Here is a 24,516-nt window from a genome sequence, read left to right as displayed (position 1 = left end):
CAACAACGCTTACCCACAGTACAAGTGCTGTCTCGACGGGCATCTGTGTCGATTATACTAGCAGGTACAGCAGACGTTACCAGGCTGTGGCCGGAGCATGGGGAGAAAGTAAGGCATCGGTTCCACTTAGAAGGGTAATACGAACACAGCCGCACTGTATTGGGAGGAGACTACCAAACAGTAGCGGGTGTGCCGCCACCACGGGTGCTCCAGCGCTAGGCCTTAGGAATCATAAGGCACCAGGATTAGTATGAGGGTGCGATCCCTAGGGTTGATGTCAGCGGTGGGGAGTCGGACGCTCTCCTGGTCGCCCCTCCCCCCAGTTCATGACCAGTTTCCGCACGTCTCCCGCCATGAACTGATTGCCTCACTTCCGTCTCAGACGCTACCACAAGGGGTCTCGGTCGCAGCATATGCCGTTGCGTCTGTGTACACTAAGTGTTACTGCACGGAGACCGGTGCGTCTGCATGCACAGTGTGTTCACTGAGCATCTGTGTTCACTAAAAGTTCCCGGAGCGGCAGTGTACACTAGTAGCATCTGGATCCACTCAGCGTTCGCTAACGTATTGATCGATCCTGGAAGTGGGGTAAGTCTCCCTGTATCCCACTCTACTGAGTACGGGTTATACAGCACTAAAATTCTATCTACTTTTGTTAGTATGAATAGTTAACTTTAGTGCCTATTGCATATGAGTCTGTGTACATTACTGTGGTTTTCTTCGCAATGCGTCTGAATACATTAAAGATCTGTATAGAACAGAACCAGTAATATATACTCCTACATACTTTGAGATGTGTTTGTAGTTGATAATATGCTCATATGACTAATATATAACATGTGACTGACTGCTAGTGTGATTGCTGACTTAATATAAATGATTGTCGGTTGATCTTCTGATCCTCAATGCATGTGCATGGTTAGGGTCACACATGATATCACGTTAGGAAAAAGTGGTTACAGTCACAAATTGTGTAGTACACTGTGAAAGTGCTGATTATCTATCATGTTGAAGAGCGTCAAAGGTGACGAGGGTACACATACAGTAACACCAACGCTCATATTGTTTTTGCAAAAACTATTATCTATGATCTGGTACATGATGGTTTATATGTAAAATGGTTGCTGTTTAGCATAATACTTCCCTGATCTACATCAGGGATAGATAGACCATTGGGCGATGTTTGCACAGACCTTGTCCAGTTTAGATGAAAAGTTAATTCTTACACTATTAACCCATGCAGCTCACTACTTGCGGTATCCCCAACAGATTCTCCAATAAGACAAGCTGATGAACCGAAGGTAAATAAATCGACTTCACAGACTACACATGATAATCATCAGACGATGAAAGCTCTATATACTCTACTTCAGCATACGAAGAACAGGTAAAAGGTATCGGCTAAATGAATAAGCTGAATAAATGAGAGCAAAAAAGGCTAGTCTGTCAATAAAGACAGCAGAGCCTGGGATAAAAATAAGGCACCTGTGTTTAAACGTCCCAAAAGGCCTCTTCACGAGGGCAGAATTCAGGAAAAAGGCTTGGGTTACACCCAATAAAATAGAATACCCAGTAAATGGGATTCCAATATATTTTTCCAGCCGGGGACTGTTTAAAATAGGAAGTCTCTAAATAGATATGCATATCATTGATAGTGCAAAAATCTATATGGCACCTGCCGTCAAAAGAGGAATGGTTTTCAAAAAAGACCATGGGGCAGATGTATTAACCTGGAGAAGGCATAAGGAAGTGATAAACCAGTGATATGTGCAAGATGATAAAGGCACTAGCCAATCAGATCCTAATTGTTCATTTACATATTGGAGCTGATTGGCTGGTGCCTTTATCACCTTGCACATATCACTGGTTTATCACTTCCTTATGCCTTCTTCAGGTTAATACATCTGCCCCCATATTCCTTTTGTCTGGGGCAGTCATAAGGCCAGCCATGACTTCACCTTGCAATCTACGGCTACACCACACTGGATAGGCCCAATCTCGCTAGATTTTGGAAGCTAAGCAGTTTTGGGCCTGGTTAGTTCTTGGAGGGGAAACCACCTTGAAATACCAGATGCTGTAGGTACATTGGACTGAGGTACTGGAAGACAGGTTTTCAGCGCCTGCAAGTGAGCAAGAATCCCATATAGCTCATATGGACACTAATGTTCTAGGGCATCAGCAATAACAATAGCTGTTCGCAGAGCAGTTTGGCTCGCATACATGGAAAGCTGATTCAGAATCTAAGAAGGTTCTGGAAACTTTTCCGTGGCTGGAAGTTTCTGTTTTGGGAAGGAGTTAACAGTTATTCTGGAGTCAGAAACAGACTCTAAGAAGGTCACGTTTCCTTCCACATATAACCCCAAACCCAGGGGTCCGGTTTTGGCCTTGTCGGTCATAAAGGAACGTAACAGCCTCAGTACAATAAGTTTGGTAAGGCAAAAAAGCAAAGGCAACCAGAGGGCCAGCTTCCAAACCAGAGGATAAGCCATCAGCATGATGGTGCGGACCTCCGTCTGGGGGACTCCAAAATAAGGGGCCGACTTCTTTAATTTGCACAGATCTGGTAGCAGTCTACAAACCGATACCTGGGTGCAAGAAGCGGTATCGCTAGGTTTTACATTCCTTTCTAGAACCATCCTCCTCAAAGGTTCTTCTGTTTCAGCCCGTCTCTGGTAGAGGTGTAGGCGAGGGATTTGCAGGAAGCCATTCAGAAAATGTTTTTGTCAGGAATAGTTACTCAAGTAACCCATGCACAATGGGGAGGGAGGGGTTATTCCCACCTGGGTCAAAAACGATCCCTCGCCCCATTCTCAATTTCAAAAAGTCAAAACAGATAAATTTGGGTACCACGGTGCACATGGAGACATGGCACTCCATAGTTTGGTGGGGAGCTAGTACATTACATGGTATTGCTGGATAAGTATGGAATCTTACCTTCAGGCTCCTGTAGCACTGTCCATAAGTGTTACCTCAAGGTTTACCATCCTTAAGCAACATTTCAGTTTAGGCCTTACCCTTTGGGTTAACCACAGCCCCAGAGTATTTACTAAAATGATTATGGCAATTTATCTCCGCTAGCAGAGGATAAGTAAATTGCCATACCTTCTTATCCTGGCACAAATACAGGAAAGGTTTTCTGTTCCATCTACAACACAAAATAACGTGTCTGCAGATGCACGGGTGGTTCATAAATTGGCATAAATCATCTCTGGTTCCGTAACATGACTCATGGTGGGGCTGTACTGAATTCAAGTCTGCAGAAAATAGTTACCTCAGAACAAGATATCCAAGGTAAAGGTAGGAGAGTTGTTACATAGTCAAACAATATCAATTCACGCAGCAGTGCGAATGATGGGGTTGATAGTGTCAACAATAGACATGGTGGAGTGGGCACAATTCCACTCAAGACCTGTCCAGCATCTGTTTCTATCTACAGTTGCATCACACTGGATATGCCCAATCTCATTTGATGTTGGAAGTTAAGCAGTGTTGTGCCTGGTTAAATTCTCTGAGAGTAGACCACCTGTGAATACCAGGTGGTGTAGGTGGGCCAGATGGACAATACACAAACAAGTACGTGGTACTGGCAAAAAAGGTAAGAAAGTCATTAGCCTGGGGGCTACATACATTCCATCTAGATCAGAGGACACCTATTTGGATATCAGCTTGGGAGATCCTGACAACAAATGCCAGTCTTCAGGGCTGTGGGGGCCATTGTCCGGAAGATTATGATTTCGGAGACTATGGACCACAGAAGAAAGTTGCCTGCTAATAAACCTGTTAGCACTTCGGGCCATATACTGGGTCCTGATTCAGGCACGGGACATTCCTAAAGGAAAATCGGGCCAGATCTGCAAGGACAAGGAAATGGCAGTAGTGTACCTCAACTTTCAGAGAGGAACACGCAGCTAAACAGCACGGAAGGAGGTAAATCAAATACTAAAGTGTGCAGAATTCCATCTTCCAGCCTTGTCCGCAGGGTTCGTTCCGGGAGTCCTAAACTGAAGAGCAGTTTTCTCAGTTGACACGCCATTCATGTAAGCAAATGGGCGTTGCACCCTAAAGTCGTTTCAGACTCTGGTAGACAAGTGGGGTTGGCCAGAGATAGATCTCATGGAGTCCCATCTGAACAACAAAGAGCTATAATCGGGTCAGGAACAAAGGATCAGGGAGTGATCTTTGTGTATGTCTTTTTAATGGGAATTTCATTTCACTTATGTGTTTTCTCAAATCATCCTGCTACCCAGGATAGTGAGGAAAATAAAGCAAAGATGCCGGGATTCTAATAAGCCCCGGCTTGGCCCAGAAAGCGTTGGTACACTGATCCGCAGAAGATGTCGAATACCTCTTTCTGTTTCCGCTGCGCCCAGATCTACTAAGGCAGGGCCCTTGTTATCACAGATATCTGGATCGACTGTCTTGACGGCGTGGCTCTTGAAATCTATATCCTAAGAGGATTCTCACAGATGCTCAGAGCAAGGAAAACTTCCTTGGCTCATATTTATCACCAAATATAGCAAGCCTATATTTATTGGTGCAATGGAAAAAGTATGGACCCGAATTCTTTCAGAGTTTCCAGGGTTCTAGCATTCCTTCAGGCAGGAATGTATGGTTTCGAAAGAAAATTGCCAAATTGCAGGATGTGCGCATTTTTTCCAGGGAATGCTGCGCATGCAACCTCCTTTTGTTCCTACTACAGTGCCTGCGGACTTAAGTCTAGTCCTCACAGCCTTTCAAGTTGCTCTGTTTAAACCACTACATAAAGTGGATTTTAAGTGGTTGACAGCTAAAGTGCTCTTTCTGCTGACCATGGCATCAGCTAGAAGAGTGTCAGATTTAGGAGCACTGTCATGTTAAGCTCCTTTTCTGATGTTTATCTAAATATAGTAGTTCTCAGAACTAGGTCTGGGTATCTTTCTAAGGCAGTGATGGCTAACCTTGACACTCCAGCTGTTGTTGAACTACATATCCCAGCATGCCCTGCTACAGTTTTGTTATTTGGCCATGCTAAAACTGATGCAGGGCATGCTGGGATGTGTGGTTCAACAACAGCTGGAGTGTCCGGGTTAGCCATCACTGTCCTAAGGTGTGGTCTGTATTCCACCTTAATGAAGATATTGTGGTCCCGGTTTTTCAGGAATCTGTATTTTCTGTGGGAGATGCCTCACTGGACGTAGTCTGGGCATTAAGGATCTACATGGATCGTTCCAGTTCCATCAGAAAGACGGATTCTCTCTTCATCCTCTACGGATTTCACAAGAGGGGATGGCCTGCTACTAAACAGACGCTGGCAAGATGGCTTCGAATTACGATTTCAGAAGCCTATTCTCAAGCTGATTTCCCTGTTCCGGCTAATGTTTCTGCTCACTCTACACGTAATGTAGGTCCTTCATGGGCAGCACAACATGGTGCTTCAGCAGAACAGATATGTAAGGCAGCCACATGGTCTTCCAATAAAACATTCATTATACATTATGCCTTGGATACTATTGCCTCTCATGATGCTGAATTCGGGCGTATGGTTCTTTTATCTAATCGGGAGCGTCCCCACCACTAAAAATTGCTTTGGTAAGTCCCATTGTTATCCTGTAGATAACCTGTGGACCCTGCCGGAGAAATATACGTTACGGTAACAACTTACCGTTGATAACGGTATTTCTCCTATGTCCACAGGTTTCCACAGGGATCCCATCCTGACGCACCTGATTTCAGGATCTTTATACTCGCTAAACTCTTCCCTCATGCATGGAAGGGTGTGCATGTGTGTTCTCTCCTGAATAGGTTTCTACATAATGCTCCTGCCTAAATGCTTTGGAATAGAACTGATTTGCCTGAGCCAGTGGGCGGATATATATGGACGAGCCCGTTGCACCCTGGGAGGACTGAAAGCTTGTGATTGGTGCCAATCCGCTGTCGCTCCATCATATCCCATTGTTATCCTTTGGAAACCTGTGGACATAGGAGAAATACCGTTATCAACGGTAAATTCTTACCATAACGTATATTTTCCTCAGAAATATATTCTGTTCTGATAACCGCCTTCAGTCTTTACATATATTATGTTTAATGTGTTAACTGGAAACTACTTAATAAAAATATTCTTGGGTTGTTCCACTGATGTTTTCTCTGACGTCCTAGTGGATGCTGGGACTTCCGTAAGGACCATGGGGGATAGCGGCTCCGCAGGAGACTGGGCACAAAAGTAAAAGCTTTAGACTAGCTGGTGTGCACTGGCTCCTCCCCCTATGACCCTCCTCCAAGCCTCAGTTAGATTTTTGTGCCCGAACGAGAAGGGTGCATGCTAGGTGGCTCTCCTGAGCTGCTTAGAAGTAAAAGTTTAAATAGGTTTTTTATTTTCAGTGAGTCCTGCTGGCAACAGGCTCACTGCATCGTGGGACTAAGGGGAGAAGAAGCGAACTCACCTGTGTGCAGAGTGGATTGGGCTTCTTGGCTACTGGGCATTAGCTCCAGAGGGACGATCACAGGTTCAGCCTGGATGGGTCCCGGAGCCGCGCCGCCGGCCCCCTTACAGAGCCAGAAGAGCGAAGAGGTCCGGAGAAATCGGCGGCAGAAGACGTTCCTGTCTTCAAATAAGGTAGCGCACAGCACTGCAGCTGTGCGCCATTGCTCTCAGCACACTTCACACTCCGGTCACTGAGGGTGCAGGGCGCTGGGGGGGAGCGCCCTGAGACGCAATAAAACACTGTAAAAACCTTATATGGCTAAAAAAATGCATCACATATAGCTCCTGGGCTATATGGATGCATTTAACCCCTGCCAGTTTTCCTGAAAAAAGCGGGAGAAAAGGCCGCCGTGAAGGGGGCGGAGCCTTTCTCCTCAGCACACAAGCGCCATTTTCTTTCACAGCTCCCTGACTCTCCCCTGCAGTCCTGCACTACAGAAACAGGGTAAAACAGAGGGGGGGCACTATTGGCAGCTAATATATAAATACAGCAGCTATAACAGGGAGTAACACTTATATAAGGTTATCCCTGTATATATATAGCGCTCTGGTGTGTGCTGGCAAACTCTCCCTCTGTCTCCCCAAAGGGCTCGTGGGGTCCTGTCCTCTTTCAGAGCATTCCCTGTGTGTGTGCTGGGTGTCGGTACGATTGTGTCGACATGTATGAGGAGGAAAATGATGTGGAAGCAGAGCAATTGCCTGTGTTAGTGATGTCACCCCCTAGGGAGTTGACACCTGACTGGATGGTTGTATTTAAAGAATTACGTGACAATGTCAGCACTTTGCAAAAAACTGTTGACGACATGAGACAGCCGGCAAATCAGTTAGTGCCTGTTCAGGCGTCTCAGACACCGTCAGGGGCGCTAAAACGCCCGTTACCTCAGATGGTCGACACAGACCCAGACACGGATACTGAATCCAGTGTCGACGGTGAGGAGACAAACGTAATGTCCAGTAGGGCCACACGTTACATGATCACGGCAATGAAGGAGGCATTGAACATTTCTGACACTACAAGTACCACAAAAAAGGGTATTATGTGGGGTGTGAAAAAACTACCAGTAGTTTTTCCTGAATCAGATAAATGAGGTGTGTGATAAAGCGTGGGTTTCCCCCGATAAAAAACTGCTGATTTCTAACAAATTATTGGCACTATACCCTTTCCCGCCAGAGGTTAGGGCACGTTGGGAAACACCCCCTAGGGTAGATAAGGCGCTCACACGCTTATCAAAACAAGTGGCGTTACCGTCTCCTGATACGGCCGCCCTCAAGGAACCAGCTGATAGAAGGCTGGAAAATATCCTAAAAGATATATACACACATACTGGTGTTATACTGCGACCAGCAATCGCCTCAGCCTGGATGTGCAGTGCTGGAGTGCCTTGGTCGGATTCCCTGACTGAAAATATTGATACCCTGGATAGGGACAGTATATTATTAACTATAGAGCATTTAAAGGATGCATTACTATATATGCGAGATGCACAGAGGGATATTTGCACCCTGGCATCAAGAGTGAGTGCGATGTGCATTTCTGCCAGAAGGGCGTTATGGACGCGACAGTGGTCAGGTGATGCAGATTCCAAACGACATATGGAAGTATTGCCGTATAAAGGGGAGGAGTTATTTGGGGTCGGTCTATCAGACCTGGTGGCCACGGCAACGGCTGGAAAGTCCACCTTTTTACCCCAGGTCACCTCTCAGCAGAAAAAGACACCGTCTTTTCAAACTCAGTCCTTTCGTTCCTATAAGAACAAGCGGGCAAAAGGCCACTCATTTCTGCCCCGGGGCAGAGGAAGGGGAAAAAGACTGCACCAGGCAGCCTCTTCCCAGGAGCAGAAGCCCTCCCCCGCTTCTGCCAAGTCTTCAGCATGACGCTGGGGCTTTACAAGCGGACTCAGGCACGGTGGGGGCCCGTCTCAAAAATTTCAACGCGCAGTGGGCTCACTCGCAAGTGGACCCCTGGATCCTGCAGGTAGTATCACAGGGGTACAAATTGGAATTCGAGACGTCTCCCCCTCGCCGATTCCTGAAGTCTGCTCTTCCAACGTCTCCCGACAGGGAGGCAGTATTGGAAGCTATTCACAAACTGTATTCCCAGCAGGTGATAATCAAGGTACCCCTCCTACAACAGGGAAAGGGGTATTATTCCACGCTGTTTGTGGTACCGAAGCCGGACGGCTCGGTGAGACCAATTTTAAATCTAAAATCCTTGAACACTTACATAAAAAGGTTCAAATTCAAGATGGAATCACTCAGAGCAGTGATAGCGAACCTGGAAGAAGGGGACTATATGGTATCTCTGGACATCAAAGATGCTTATCTCCATGTCCCAATCTTCCCTTCTCACCAGGGGTACCTCAGGTTTGTGGTTCAAAACTGTCATTATCAGTTTCAGACGCTGCCGTTTGGATTGTCCACGGCACCCCGGGTCTTTACCAAGGTAATGGCAGAAATGATGATTCTTCTTCGCAGAAAAGGCGTCTTAATTATCCCTTACTTGGACGATCTCCTGATAAGGGCAAGATCCTGGAAACAGTTAGAGTTCGGAGTAGCACTGTCTCAGGTAGTGCTACGTCAGCACGGGTGGATTCTAAATATCCCAAAATCACAGCTGATTCCAACAACACGTCTACTGTTCCTGGGGATGATTCTGGACACAGTCCAGAAAAAGGTGTTACTCCCGGAGGAGAAGGCCAGGGAGTTATCCGAGCTAGTCAGGAACCTCCTAAAACCAGGCCAAGTGTCAGTGCATCAATGCACGAGAGTCCTGGGAAAAATGGTGGCTTCTTACGAAGCAATTCCATTCGGAAGATTCCATGCAATTCTGGAACTAAGGGCCATTTACAATGCCCTAAGTCAAGCACGGCCTCTGCTTCAGGGTCAGTCGGTATTGATCCAATCGGACAACATCACGGCAGTCGCCCACGTCAACAGACAGGGCGGCACAAGAAGCAGGAGGGCAATGGCAGAAGCTGCAAGGATTCTCCGCTGGGCGGAAAATCATGTGGTGGCACTGTCAGCAGTGTTCATTCCGGGAGTGGACAACTGGGAAGCAGACTTCCTCAGCAGACACGACCTCCACCCGGGGGAGTGGGGACTTCACCCAGAAGTCTTCCAAGTGATTGTAAACCGTTGGGAAAAACCAAAGGTGGACATGATGGCGTCCCGTCTCAACAAAAAACTGGACAGATATTGCGCCAGGTCAAGGGACCCTCAGGCAATAGCGGTGGACGCTCTGGTAACACCGTGGGTGTACCAGTCGGTGTATGTGTTCCCTCCTCTGCCTCTCATACCCAAAGTACTGAGAATCATAAGAAGGAGAGGAGTAAGAACTATACTCGTGGCTCCGGATTGGCCAAGAAGAACTTGGTACCCGGAACTGCAAGAGATGCTCACGGAGGACCCGTGGCCTCTACCTCTAAGAAAGGACCTGCTCCAGCAGGGACCTTGTCTGTTCCAAGACTTACCGCGGCTGCATTTGACGGCATGGCGGTTGAACGCCGGATCCTGATGGAAAAAGGCATTCCAGATGAAGTCATCCCTACCCTGATCAAAGCCAGGAAGGATGTAACCGCGAAACATTATCACCGCATTTGGCGGAAATATGTTGCGTGGTGTGAGGCCAAGAAGGCCCCCACAGAGGAATTTCAACTGGGTCGTTTCCTGCATTTCCTGCAAGCAGGACGGTCTATGGGCCTAAAATTAGGATCCATTAAGGTTCAGATTTCGGCCCTGTCGATCTTCTTCCAGAAAGAACTGGCTTCAGTGCCTGAAGTTCAGACGTTTGTCAAGGGGGTACTGCATATACAGCCTCCTTTTGTGCCACCAGTGGCACCTTGGGATCTCAATGTAGTTTTAGGGTTCCTAAAATCACATTGGTTTGAACCACTCACCACTGTGGAATTAAGATATCTCACATGGAAGGTGGTCATGCTGTTAGCTCTGGCGTCAGCCAGGCGTGTCTCAGAATTGGCGGCTTTGTCATATAAAAGCCCTTACCTAATTTTTCATTCAGACAGGGCAGAATTGAGGACTCGTCCTCAATTTCTCCCTAAGGTGGTTTCAGCGTTTCACATGAACCAACCTATTGTGGTGCCTGCGGCTACTAGGGACTTGGAGGACTCCAAGTTGTTGGACGTAGTCAGGGCCCTGAAAATATATGTTTCCAGGACGGCTGGAGTCAGAAAATCTGACTCGCTGTTTATCCTGTATGCACCCAACAAGCTGGGTGCTCCTGCTTCTAAGCAGACGATTGCTCGTTGGATTTGTAGTACAATTCAGCTTGCACATTCTGTGGCAGGACTGCCACAGCCAAAATCTGTTAAAGCCCATTCCACAAGGAAAGTGGGCTCATCTTGGGCGGCTGCCCGAGGGGTCTCGGCTTTACAACTTTGCCGAGCAGCTACTTGGTCAGGGGCAAACACGTTTGCAAAATTTTACAAATTCGATACCCTGGCTGAGGAGGACCTGGAGTTCTCTCATTCGGTGCTGCAGAGTCATCCGCACTCTCCCGCCCGTTTGGGAGCTTTGGTATAATCCCCATGGTCCTTACGGAAGTCCCAGCATCCACTAGGACGTCAGAGAAAATAAGAATTTACTTACCGATAATTCTATTTCTCGTAGTCCGTAGTGGATGCTGGGCGCCCATCCCAAGTGCGGATTGTCTGCAATACTTGTATATAGTTATTGTTACAAAAAAATCGGGTTGTTTATTGTTGTGAGCCATCTTTTCAGAGGCTCCTACGTTTATCATACTGTTAACTGGGTTCAGATCACAGGTTGTACGGTGTGATTGGTGTGGCTGGTATGAGTCTTACCCGGGATTCAAAATCCTTCCTTATTATGTACGCTCGTCCGGGCACAGTATCCTAACTGAGGCTTGGAGGAGGGTCATAGGGGGAGGAGCCAGTGCACACCAGCTAGTCTAAAGCTTTTACTTTTGTGCCCAGTCTCCTGCGGAGCCGCTATCCCCCATGGTCCTTACGGAAGTCCCAGCATCCACTACGGACTACGAGAAATAGAATTATCGGTAAGTAAATTCTTATTTTCTGTTATTTTGTTTTTCAGTTTAACTTAAATGGTTCCGCACAGAAGAGTTTCCAACTTATTGACAGTCAGCTGCTCCTCTTGCTACAATTACCATAAGATGAAGAGGACATATTTGCTATATATTAGTCTATACATTGAGTTCTGAAATAAATTGCTAAATATCTACTTGTGCTATGTTTTCAAGCAGATTAATTAACCAATGCCTTTTCTCTGAACAATAAATACATATTTCTAACTCGTGTCACTTGATTTTATTAAGTGTATGTCTTCAGGTGCATAATGAGTTGAGACATACTGTCTGTTTACCTGGGTGTAGGGTGTTTGGTAGGCCTGGTCCATTTTTTACAGCTTGTTGAGCTCAGCAAACCAAGTAATTATCAGCACCTTTAGAGCTTGGCTTAAAGATCTCTTGGGAACAAGTTTCAGGTTTCCTGATGCTGGACAAGCCAGCCAGACGATAGGCTGGATGAGTGTGGATTTAGCATCAGGGTGTTAGTACCTGGAGGGTCCATTTTTTTATTTTTATTTTTTCTCTTTTGAAAATGTATTTATTGAGATTTTCAATTTTTTAACAAAACAGCACACAAAACCTAGAGAGAGTGTGGTAAGTATACCAAGTAATTATTGAAATGCATAGGATACAGATGGGTCCTCCGTTATCTTGACTGTTTCTGCACCTAGATGGAGGTTTAGTCATGCCTAGGCGATAGCTTAAGTTGCTGAGTTTAATCACAGACAGGCGCGTTGAGGCACGACTAGATACTCAGCATGCAATACACATCTCCACCACTGGGTGGCTAATGCTTCACTAATCCAGTACTTTAGTTTGAATAGCGGTGGATTGATATACAGTACAAGCGCTGGCAAATGGTCAGTGATGACTGTAATGTTAATATACAGTCCTGTACTGCATAGTGTACACACAGATGGTGACCAATGGTCAGACGGACAGAGTAAAAAAGAAAAAATAGTTAATTCAGACTTAAACGAACGTGTTAAAACACTTGACGCAACTAATGTGTTTAAAGGAATAATGTATCTCATTGACTTTACAGTGTGTACAGTGCACGAAATGAGTGTCCGAGTCCCCTAACGGCATAAACAAACACCAATGGGAAGGAATCGCTCTTTGCAGTACTTTAACACACAAACTTGAGAATCTTCCATGCAGTGCTGTGGGATAGCGATGAAGGCTCCTGTCTGCCACGCTGAGAGTCCCGGGTTCGATTCCCAAAGTGTCAATCTTTTTTTTTTTTTTTAGTTCCCGTGACATCCACTTTATTATTTTTTTCTGTGTAATCCATTGTAAAACATTCAAAGGAAGGGTGCACACAGGTTTCACACAAATCGGGGTAAATCTGCAGGAGTGACTCATTTGCTATCTAAAATACACAGCGGTAATGAGCACCTATAGACATACCAGTAAATATAAATTAGTGTATTCTGACGCAACTAACTGTTCAAGCAACACAGTACTGTAGATCGTCGGCGTTAGAAAATCTGTGTTGTACTTAATGAGACGGTAACACTGCTACTGTACCATTTACACGTGTACAGTATCAACGCGACTGCAGTTCTCTGTGATTTTCATAAACAGTATACTGTTCGTGCTAATTAGTACTCTAATAGAAAATACTGTACAGAGATACTAAGGGCGGTGATTTGGCATCCAGGAACTTTGAGTAGCTTTTATCTCTCTCCATTATACATACAAAAATTAAACTTGCCACTCTACATTAGAAGCTGTTCGTGCTAATTAGTACACTAGCAGTGTACTAATTAGCACGAACAGCTTGTAACGTAGAGTGGCAAGTGTAATCTTTCTATGTATAATGGAGAGAGACAAAAAGCTCCTCCCTAAGTTCCTGGATGCCAAATCACCGTACTTCGTATCTCTGCAGTATTTTCTATTAGGGTACTAATTAGTACTCTAATAGAAAATACTGTACAGAGATACTAAGGGCAGTGATTTGGCATCCAGGAACTTAGGGAGGAGCTTTTATCTCTCCATTATACATAGAAAAATTAAACTTGCCACTCTACGTTACAAGCTGTTCGTGGTAATTAGTACGCTAGTGTACTAATTAGCACGAACAGCTTGTAACGTAGAGTGGCAAGTGTAATCTTTCTATGTATATTGGAGAGAGAGAAAAGCTCCTCCCAATGTTCCTGGATGCCAAATCACCGTCTTTAGTATCTCTGTACAGTATTTCCTATCTAGCCAGAAACCCTGCATACCGTGCAAGCTGGGCGAACAACTGGAGGGGACCCGACACACGGTTGCTTGCCGCTTCCCTTTGCAGTATTGCATAAACTAGTGGTTGGTCTGTCCCGAAAGCCAAGAGTCTCCTCTACTGTATGGTACCAGTCCTGAGTCTCTGTGACACCCAGAACCAGAGATATCAGTATGCAAAATGGACCCATTTTCCCATAGACTATAATGGGCCCGTTAATTCAGACCCACCATGGGTTCCGACGCTTGCCATGAGCCTTGTGGGGGTCACAGAAACTTGGGGTTGGTATCCTCCAGTAGCTAATTGTCTCTCCCCTTCCATACCAACCTAATTCTGAGCTGATTGGACCCTCAGAACCAGAGACATTAAGCTTTAAGCCCATTTTAATTGAATTTCATTTAATAGCTCACATAAACCGAACGTCAATGGACCATTGCTTTAACACGTTCATTTGTATCTGTTCACACTACTTTTATTTATTGATTTATTGGTTTCTTTTTTTGGGTCCTGACAGACAATTAATATTTTCGACAGCGTCTCTGACCTCCGCTGGTTAATCTCCACCTCACCCTTCCTCCTCCCCTTTATGCTGTTAGGGGACTCGGAAGCTCATATTGGAAAACAAGGTTTTTTCTACAGCCTACCCCCAACCCCTTTCCCACTGCCTCCCCCTACCCCCATCCCCCATTATTGTGTTATGCCGGACGTAACACAATAAAGCCCGGCCATATCATTGAGATCCGTGCAGGGCTTCATTGTATACAGTATTAAGAGTTAAGTGTTAAAAAAAATAAAAAAATCCCTGTGTGTCTTTTCTATTCTGTATTGTGGGCGTCCTCGCTAGCTCGGCCGTTATGATCGGATCTGCTATGGACTCCTGCATTCGCAGGAGACTGTACACCGCTATCTTCATAAAGACCGCGGAGATACAACAGTGCACACAGTATTTATCAACCTACATTTATATAAATAGAGATGTATTATTTCATTATATATGCATTTAGGACGTCACACTGTCCACCTATGCGCATTTCTCTCCGTTATAGGGCTTCCTCAGGGCTATAGTCATTGGTGTTGGTTTATGCCTTAGGGGACTTGGACGCACATACTGATTTTCAAAAGCACTGTATTTTCACCTGCCTCCCGCTACCCCCATCAACCTTCCCCTCTGGAAGCCTGCACAGTTCATGCAGTAGACAGGTCAGGTTACAAGACATGTGCAACAGTATACTGTGTACGAAAATCACATAGAGAACTGCAGTCGTGTTGATACTGTACACGTGTAAATGGTACAGTAGCAGTGTTACCGTCTCATTAAGTACAAAATATATTCTCTAACGCCGACGATCTACAGTACTGTGTTGCTCGAACAGTTAGTTGCGTCAGAATACACTAATTTTATATTTACTGGTATGTCTATAGGTGATCATTACAGCTGTGTATTTTAGATAGCGAATGAGTCACTCCTGCAGATTTACCCCGATTTGTGTGAAACCTGTGTGCACCCTTCCTTTAAATGTTTTACAATGGATTACACAGAAAAAATAATATTAATGAAGTGAATGTCACGGGAACACACAAAAAAAAATCTTGGCACTTTGGGAATCGAACCCGGGACTCTCAGCGTGGCAGGCGGGAGCCTTCATCACTTGCCCACAACACTGCATGGAAGATTCTCAAGTTCATGTGTAAAAGTACTGCAAAGAGCGATTCCTTCACAGTGGTGTTCGTTTATGCTCTTAGGGGACTCGGATGCTCATTTAGTGCACTGTACACACTGTAAAGTCAATGAGCTATATTATTCCTTTCACACATTAATTGCGTCTGCATACACAAGTGTTTTAACACGTTCATTTGTGTCTGTATAAACTATACACAGTGATTCGGCATCCAGGAACTTAGGGAGGAGCTTTTATCTCTCCCCATTATACTTAATACGACGGGATTAGGACACTCCCATATCCCTTACATCAATAGACCATACTGTATCTGTAACTTGTTCGTTTGCATCTGTATATGCTGTACTATTGCATCTGTACTGTATATACTGTCCTATACTGTATGACATACTGTAGCATAATGTAGCGTAATGAGACGCACCAGTAAAGTAGTTCTTACGCTGTAGTTCAGTATTGTATTTTAATGGAGACCACACGCTTGCACATTGGTGATTTTAAAAAGCGACATCTGCTGGATGATCTTAGGTATTACACTCAAAGGTAACGCCAAACGCTCTGTGTGCCTCCCTTCGACTAGGCGTGCCTCCTTGCGTCCAGGTATGCTGCGTATGCCTGATCGGGACTAACGCCTCAGTCAGCCAAGGTACAGATGGGTCCTCCGTTATATCAAAATACTGTAACTTCAAAACATGCAGGTACTGTCCCAATGTCCACAGCGTTCATACCAATCGGGTGTCATTGAGGTTCCCAAAGGGGGATGGGTAAGAGACCAATATTGTCCAAGTGAAACAGACACCTGTTCGCTATCGGGGGGGAGGGGAGGGGGGGGGGGGCAGAATCTCCCAGGCATATATTAGCGAAATGCATTTTTATCATGGTGAGGGTGTATATGAATGCCACACATATGGAAAGCAGAACTAAAATACTCAAGAACATAGACAATGGACAAATGGGGATGGGAGGGGGAGGGAAGATAATGTGGCATTAGAGGTACATAGATAATGCATTTATTCTGCTTAGAGGAAATGGGCAGATAAATACCAGGTACTTCTGGGTTATTCCAAGGCTTTGGCAGACATTTAGAAGCAATCGGGTAGCAGAATGGTAAGACACATCAAAGAAATTTGTGATGTGTTAGTGGGTTGGACGTCTTAGTATTCCAGATAAAGATTACATTTTTTATAAAAGTGATTTGCATTTTTATCTATTTTAGGGAGGGTAAACTGTTGCTCAAAGTATAGGGTACTGAGCAATAGAGTTTTTAGGTGCTCTAAACGTGTGGGGATTGCGAAATCCAATGATTTGAGAATTACGTTCTTGGTTAGTGTAAGTATGACATAGAGAGATGGGGCAAATCTGAACACCGTGGTGGGCAAATTCCATCTCTCTATTTGTAAGCACTGCAGGCATGAAAGGAAGGTGGAGGGAGAATATGGAATTTATAAGGTTCAACACCTTGTGCCAGAATTTCTCATACATCCTAGAGGATGCTGGGGATGCTTCAAGAACCATGGGGTATAGACGGGATTCGCAGGACTCATGGGCACTTTAAGACTTTAAATGGGTGTGAACTGACTTTAAATGGGTGTGAACTGGCTCCTCTATGCCCCTCCTCTAGACTCCAGTTAGATTCTGTGCCCAGGGAGACTGGTCACACACAGGGGAGCTCTCCAGAGTTTCTCTGAAAAAAGACTTAGGTTTTTTATGTTCAGGAAGCACTGCTGGCAACAGGTTCCCTGCATCGTGGGACTGAGGGGAGAGAAGCAGACCTACTTCTGTGAGTTCAAAGGCTCTGCTTCTTAAGCTACTGGACACCATTAGCTCCAGAGGGTCCGATCATTTGGTGCGCCTAGCTGCTCGTTCCCGGAGCCGCGCCGTCATCCCCCTTGCAGAGCCAGAAGAAAGAAGCCGGGTGAGTAAAAGAAGACTTCAGTGATGGCAGAAGACTTCAGTGTTGAGGTACCGCGCAGCAGTCGTGCTGCACGCCATACTCCCACATACACAGTGGCACTGACAGGGCGCAGGGGGGGCGCCCTGGGCAGCATGAATACTAAAGTTTTGACTGGCAAATAAGTATATTAAAAGTGCCTAGGCACTAAATATAGACCCCCGAGTATAATTATGTAGCTTTGAGCAGGACTGAAGCGCGCCGGTGAGGGGCGTGGCTTAGCCCTCACAGCTCTGACCAGCACCATTTTCTCTTCACAGAAGCTGCAGAGACGCTGGCCCTGACCTCCACACTGCTGTACAAGTAAAAGGGTGCAAAATGATGGGGGGGGGGCGGCGACAGTAGATTTGGTGCTATTATCTTTATTATAAAAGCGTTAGCAGGTCTGAGGCATTGTATGTAAAGTCTCAGTACCGGGTTGGGCGCTGAGTTGTGAGCTGGCAAACTCCTTCTGTGTCTTTCTAACAGGCTTTGCTATGGGTCTGTCCCCTATAGCCCAGTGTGTTTGTAGGTGTCGGTACGTGTGTGTCGACATGTCTGAGGCTGAGTGCTCTTCCCAGGAGGAGGCCGGTGTGGGGACAAAAGGAGGTGGGAGTGACCCTGTCGGCACCGCCGACTGCTGAGTAAATATGTTGAGTGTTTTGAATGCAAATGTGGCTCGGTTGACTAAGAGATTAGATAAATCAGAGCCTAAGAACCAGACATGGAGAAAATCCATGGAAGATGCATTGTCACAACGTGCATTTACCCAGATAGCTGATACAGATACCGACACGGACTCTGATTCCAGTGTCGACTATAGTGATGCCAGATTGAATCCTAAACTGGCTAAGAGCATTCAGTACATGATTGTGGCGATAAAAGACATATTGCCTATCACGGAGGACCCTGCTGTTCCTGATACTAGGGTCAGTATGTTTAAAGGAAAGAAACCTGAGGTAACATTTCCTCCCTCTCATGAACTGAATGCGCTTTTTGAAAAGGCTTGGTAAAATCCTTACAAGAAGGTACAGATTCCCAAAAGAATTCCAGTGGCATATCCGTTCCCCTCGGGGGACAGGGAAAAGTGGGAGTCAACCCCCACAGTGGACAAAGCTCTATCGCGTCTGTCCAAGAAAGTGGCGCTTCCGTCTCCGGACACAGCAGCCTTAAAGGATCCTGCGGATCGGAAGCAGGAAAATACGCTAAAATCCATTTATGTCACTACAGGTTCGCTACTCAGGCCTGCCGTTGCTTCGGCATGGGTGAGTAGCGCTATTGAAAAATGGACAGATAACGTCATCTGAGATAGATACTCTGGACAGGGATAACGTGCTTTTGACTCTGGGTCATATCAGGGACGCTGCAGCATATTTAAAAGAAGCTGCCAGGGATATTGGCCTTTTGGGATCAAGGGCCAATGCCATGGCTGTCTCGGCTAGGAGAGCATTGTGGATTCATCAATGGAATACTGATGCTGACTCTAAGAAGGCGATTGAGTCTTTACCGTTTAATGGTGGTGTCTTGTTTGATGACGGCCTCACTGACATGGTATCTACGGCTACCGCGGGTAAGTCGTCATTTTTACCTTATGTTCCTGTACAACAGAAGAAAACGCTGCACTATCAGATGCAGTCCTTTCGGCCCAATAAATTTAAAAAAGGACGAGGGTCCTCCCTTGCTGCAAGAGGAAGGGGAAAGAGGTCACAGGCTGTGGCAAGTTCCTAAGAGCAGAAGTCCTCTCCGGCTTCTACCAAATCCACCGCATGACGCTGGGGCTCCTCTTCGGGAGTCCGCACCGGTGGGGGCACGTCTCAAACTCTTCAGTCAGGTCTGGGTACACTCGGACCTAGATCCTAGGATATTGGAAATAGTAACCCAAGGGTACAAATTAGAGTTTCAAGATGTGCCCCCTCACCGATTTTTCAAATCGGCCTTGCCAGCTTCTCATCTAGAGAGGGAGGTAGTATGCGCGGCAATACTAAAGCTGTGTCAAAAATCAAGTCATTGTCACGGTACCCCCATCACACTGGGGAGAGGGTTTTTATTCGAGTCTGTTCGTGGTCCCGAAGCCGGATGGCTGTCAGACCGATTCTGAACCTAAAATCCCTCAATTTCTTTCTAAAAAAAATTCAAATTCAAGATGGAATCTCTCCGAGCAGTGATCTCCAGTCTGGAGGAGGGGGATTTTATGGTGTCGGTCGACATAAAGGATGCTTACTTACATGTTCCCATATATCCTACACATCGGGCATACCTGAGGTTTGCTGTTCAGGATTGTCATTACCAATTTCAGACATTGCCGTTTGGTCTGTCCACAGCACCAAGGATTTTCACCAAGGTTATGGCGGACAGGATGCTTCTCCTGTTCAAGCAGGGAGTTACAATTATCCCGTACTTGTATGATCTCCTCATAAAGGCGATACCCAGGGAGCAATTGCTGAAAAATGTTGCGCTCTCACTGATGATTCTGCAACAAAATGGTTGGCTCCTAAACTTGCCAAAATCACAGTTGGCTCCGATGACACAGCTGTCGATCCTGGGTATGATTCTGGATACAGAATTACAGAGTTTTTCTTCCAGTGGAAAAGGCTCTGGAAATACAGAATATGGTAAAACAGATTCTGAAACCGGCAAAAGTGTCAGTTCTTCAATGCACTCGGTTACTGGTGGTGGCCTACGAGGCCATTCTGTATGGCAGGTTCCATGCCAGGGTGTTTCAGTGGGACCTGTTGGACAAGTGGTCCGGGTCTCACCTGGACATGCACCGGAAAATAATCCTATCTTCCAGGACCAGGATCTCCCTTCTGTGGTGGCTGCACAGTTCTCACCTTCTGGAGGGACGCAGGTTCAGGATTCAGGATTGGATCCTGGTGACCACAGATGCAAGTCTCCGAGGCTGGGGAGCAGTCACACAGGGGAGAAACTTTCAGGGAAAATGGTCAAGCCAAAAAGCTTGTCTGCACATAAACATTCTGGAATTAAGGGCCATTTACAACGGCATTCTGCAAGCGGAACATCTTCGCGGTCTGCCAGTCTTGATTCAGTCAGACAACATAACAGCAGTGGCGACATAAACCGCCAGGGCAGAACAAAGAGCAGAGTTGCGATGGCCGAGGCCACGACAGTTCTTCGCTGGGTGGAAAGACATGCAAGCACTCTGTCAGCAGTCTTCATTCCAGGAATGGACAACTGGGAAGCAGACTTCCTCAGCAGACACGATCTCCATCCAGGAGAGTGGGTCTTCATCAAGAGGTTTTTGCAAAAGTGACAAGTCGTTGGGGTATTCCTCAAATAGACATGATGGCGTCCCGCCTCAACTAGAAACTTCCGAGATATTGTTCCAGGTCGAGGGACCCTCAAGCAATAGCTGTGGACGCCCTGGTGACTCCGTGGGTGTTTCAGTCGGTCTATGGGTTCCCTCCACTTCCACTCATTCCGAATGTGATAAAGATCATAAGAACAAAGGTTCAGGCGATCCTCATTGTTCCGGTCTGGCCAAGGAGGGCTTGGTATCCAGATCTTCAAGAATTACTCATAAAGATCCCTGGCCTCTTCCTCTACGAGAAGACCTGTTACAGCAAGTACCGTGCGTGTATCACGGCTGCGTTTGACGGCATGGCGGTTGAACGCCAAATCCTAGCCCGAAAGGGTATTCCCATTGAAGTCATTCTCACACTACTTCAGGCTAGAAAAGAAGTAACAGCAAAGCATTACCACCATATTTGGAGAAAATATGTCTTAGTGTGAATCCAAGAAGGCTCCTACGGAAGAATTTCAGCTGGGGCGTTTGCTCCATTTTTTGCAAGCAGGTGTGGATGCGGGCCTAAAGTTAAGCTCCATTAAAGTACAAATTTCGGCCTTATCTATTTTCTTTCAGAAGGAATTTGCCTCCCTTCCAGAAGTTCAGACCTTCGTGAAGAGCGTGCTGCACATCCAACCTCCCTTTGTGCCCCCAGTGGCACTATGGGATCTTAATGTGGTGTTGCAGTTCCTACAATCTCATTGGTTTGAACCTTTGCGTAAGGTTGTGTTGAAATTCCTTACTTGGAAAGTGGTCATGCTTTTGGCCTTGGCATCCGCAAGGTGGGTGTCTGAAATGGCGGCTTTGTCTAAAAAAAAAACCCTATTTGATCTTCCATGCAGATAGAGCAGAGTTGAGAACTCGTCAGCAATTTCTGCCAAAAGTGGTGTCATCGTTTCACGTAAACTAGCCTATTGTGGTGCCAGTGGCTACTGATGCCTTGGCGGAGTCAAAGTCTCTCAATGTGGTCAAAGCTTTGAAAATCTATGTCGCCAGAACGGCTCAGATTAGGAAAACCGAGGCTCTGTTTGTCCTGTGGGCTCCCAACAAGATTGGGGCTCCTGCTTCCAAGCAGACTATTGCATGCTGGATCTGTAATACGATTTAGCAGGCTCATTCTACGGCAGGATTGCCATTAACGAAATCGGCGAAAGCCCATTCTACCAGAAAGGTGGACTCATCCTGGGCGGCTGCCCGAGGGGTCTCGGCATTACAGCTTTGCCGAGCTGCTACTTGGTCGGGATCAAACACCTTTGCGAAGTTTTACAAGTTTGATACCCTGGCTGAGGAGGACCTCTTGTTTGGTCAATCGGTGCTGCAGAGTCATCCGCACTCTCCCGCCCGTTCTAGAGCTTTGGTATAAACCCCATGGTTCTTAAAGCATCCCCAGCATCCTCTAGGACTTATGAGAAAATAGGATTTTAAGTTGTTTTTGAGGGGTTTTTGAAAAAAAAACACCCGAATCTAAAACACACCCGAATCCGACAAAAAATTTTCAGGGAGGTTTTGCCAAAACGCGTCCGAATCCAAAACACGGCCGCGGAACCAAAACACAAAACCCGAAAAATTTCCGGTGCACATCTCTGGTCCTAAGGTTAAAAAAAATAGGATTTTAATACCTACCGGTAAATCCTTTTCTCTTAGTCCGTAGAGATTGCTGGGCGCCCGTCCCTGTGTGACACTATCTGCAGTACTTGTTTAATAGTTATTGCTTGTGTTACACAAAGGTTGTGTTTCAGTAATGGTCAGCCGTTGCTGATTTTGTTCATGCTGTTGACTGGACTTTTGTTTCATGCCATGTTGTACGGCGTTTTTGTGGTGTGAGCTGGTATGTATCTCACCCTTAGTTTAACAATAAATCCTTTTTCTCGAAATGTCCGTCTCCCTGGGCACAGTTCCTATAACTGGAGTCTGGAGGAGGGGCATAGAGGGAGAAGCTAGTTCACACCTATTTAAAGTCTTAAAGTGCCCATGTCTCCTGCGGATCCCATCTATACCCCATGGTTCTTGAAGCATCCCCAGCATCCTCTACGGACTAAGTGAAAAGGATTTACCGGTAGGTATTAAAATCCTATTTCTCTATCGTCCTAGTGGATGCTGGGGTTCCTGAAAGGACCATGGGGAATAGCGGCTCCGCAGGAGACAGGGCACAAAAAGTAAAGCTTTTTCAGATCAGGTGGTGTGCACTGGCTCCTCCCCCTATGACCCTCCTCCAGACTCCAGTTAGATTTTTGTGCCCGGCCGAGAAGGGTGCAATCTAGGTGGCTCTCCTAAAGAGCTGCTTAGAAAAAGTTTAGCTAGGTTTTTTATTTTACAGTGATTCCTGCTGGCAACAGGATCACTGCAGCGAGGGACTGAGGGGAGAAGGAGTCAACTCACCTGCGTGCAGGATGGATTGGCTTCTTGGCTACTGGACATCAAGCTCCAGAGGGACGATCACAGGTACAGCCTGGATGGTCACCGGAGCCGCGCCGCCGGCCCCCTTGCAGATGCTGACAGAAGAGGTCCAGAATCGGCGGCTGAAGACTCCTGCAGTCTTCTAAAGGTAGCGCACAGCACTGCAGCTGTGCGCCATTTTCCTCTCAGCACACTTCACACGGCAGTCACTGAGGGTGCAGGGCGCTGGGAGGGGGGCGCCCTGGGAGGCAAATGAATACCTATAAAGGCTAAAAATACCTCACATATAGCCCCTAGAGGCTATATGGAGATATTTAACCCCTGCCTGATTTTTCTAAATAGCGGGAGACGAGCCCGCCAGAAAAGGGGCGGGGCCTATCTCCTCAGCACACGGCGCCATTTCCTCTCACAGCTCCGCTGGTCAGGACGGCTCCCAAGTCTCTCCCCTGCACTGCACTACAGAAACAGGGTAAAACAGAGAGGGGGGGGCAAATTTATGGCGATATTTTGATATAACAAAGCAGCTATAAGGGAGCACTTATTATAAGGCTATCCCTGATATATATATATAGCGCTTTTGGTGTGTGCTGGCAAACTCTCCCTCTGTCTCCCCAAAGGGCTAGTGGGTCCTGTCTTCGTTAGGAGCATTCCCTGTGTGTCTGCTGTGTGTCGGTACGTGTGTGTCGACATGTATGAGGACGATATTGGTGTGGAGGCGGAGCAATTGCCAAATATGAGGATGTCACCCCCTAGGGAGTCGACACCAGAATGGATGCCTTTATTTATGGAACTACGGGATAGTGTCAACACGCTAAAGCAGTCGTTTGACGACATGAGGCGGCCGGACAATCAATTAGTGCCTGTCCAGGCGACTCAAACACCGTCAGGGGCTGTGAAACGCCCTTTGCCTCAGTCGGTCGACACAGACCCAGACGCAGGCACTGACTCCAGTGGTGACGGTGACGATTCAACCGTATTTTCCAGTAGGGCCACACGTTATATGATTTTGGCAATGAAGGAGGCGTTACATTTAGCTGATACTACAGGTACCACTAAACAGGGTATTATGTGGGGTATGAAAAAACTACCTATAGTTTTTCCTGAATCAGAAGAATTAAATGACGTGTGTAATGAAGCGTGGGTTGCCCCTGATAAAAAGCTGATAATTTCAAAGAAATTATTGGCATTATACCCTTTCCCGCCAGAGGTTAGGGAGCGCTGGGAAACACCTCCTAGGGTGGACAAGGCGCTAACACGCTTATCTAAACAAGTGGCGTTACCCTCTCCTGAGACGGCCGCACTTAAAGATCCATCAGATAGGAGGATGGAAAATATCCAAAAAAGTATATACACACATGCAGGTGTTATACTACGACCAGCTGTAGCGACTGCCTGGATGGGCAGTGCTGGGGTAGTTTGGTCAGAGTCCCTGATTGAAAATATTGATACCCTGGACAGGG

General features: G+C 46.3%; 1 protein-coding gene across 2 annotated transcripts in view; it reads left to right on the top strand.

Moving 5' to 3' along the window:
• The window catches only part of EIF6 (eukaryotic translation initiation factor 6), a 161,783-nt gene extending 150,033 nt beyond the window's left edge, over positions 1–11,750 (top strand). For both annotated transcript variants that reach the window (XM_063959568.1, XM_063959569.1), the window contains exon 7: positions 11,534–11,750. In XM_063959568.1, coding sequence (XP_063815638.1) covers positions 11,534–11,543 — 10 coding nt within the window. In that variant the 3' untranslated portion in view covers positions 11,544–11,750. The remainder of the gene's footprint in view (positions 1–11,533) is intronic.
• Positions 11,751–24,516: the final 12,766 nt, after the last annotated feature.

The sequence above is a fragment of the Pseudophryne corroboree genome, chromosome 3 (genome assembly GCF_028390025.1).
Source record: "Pseudophryne corroboree isolate aPseCor3 chromosome 3, aPseCor3.hap2, whole genome shotgun sequence".
Taxonomy (NCBI): Eukaryota; Metazoa; Chordata; class Amphibia; order Anura; family Myobatrachidae; genus Pseudophryne; species Pseudophryne corroboree.
This window is presented reverse-complemented; position numbering and strand designations above follow the sequence as displayed.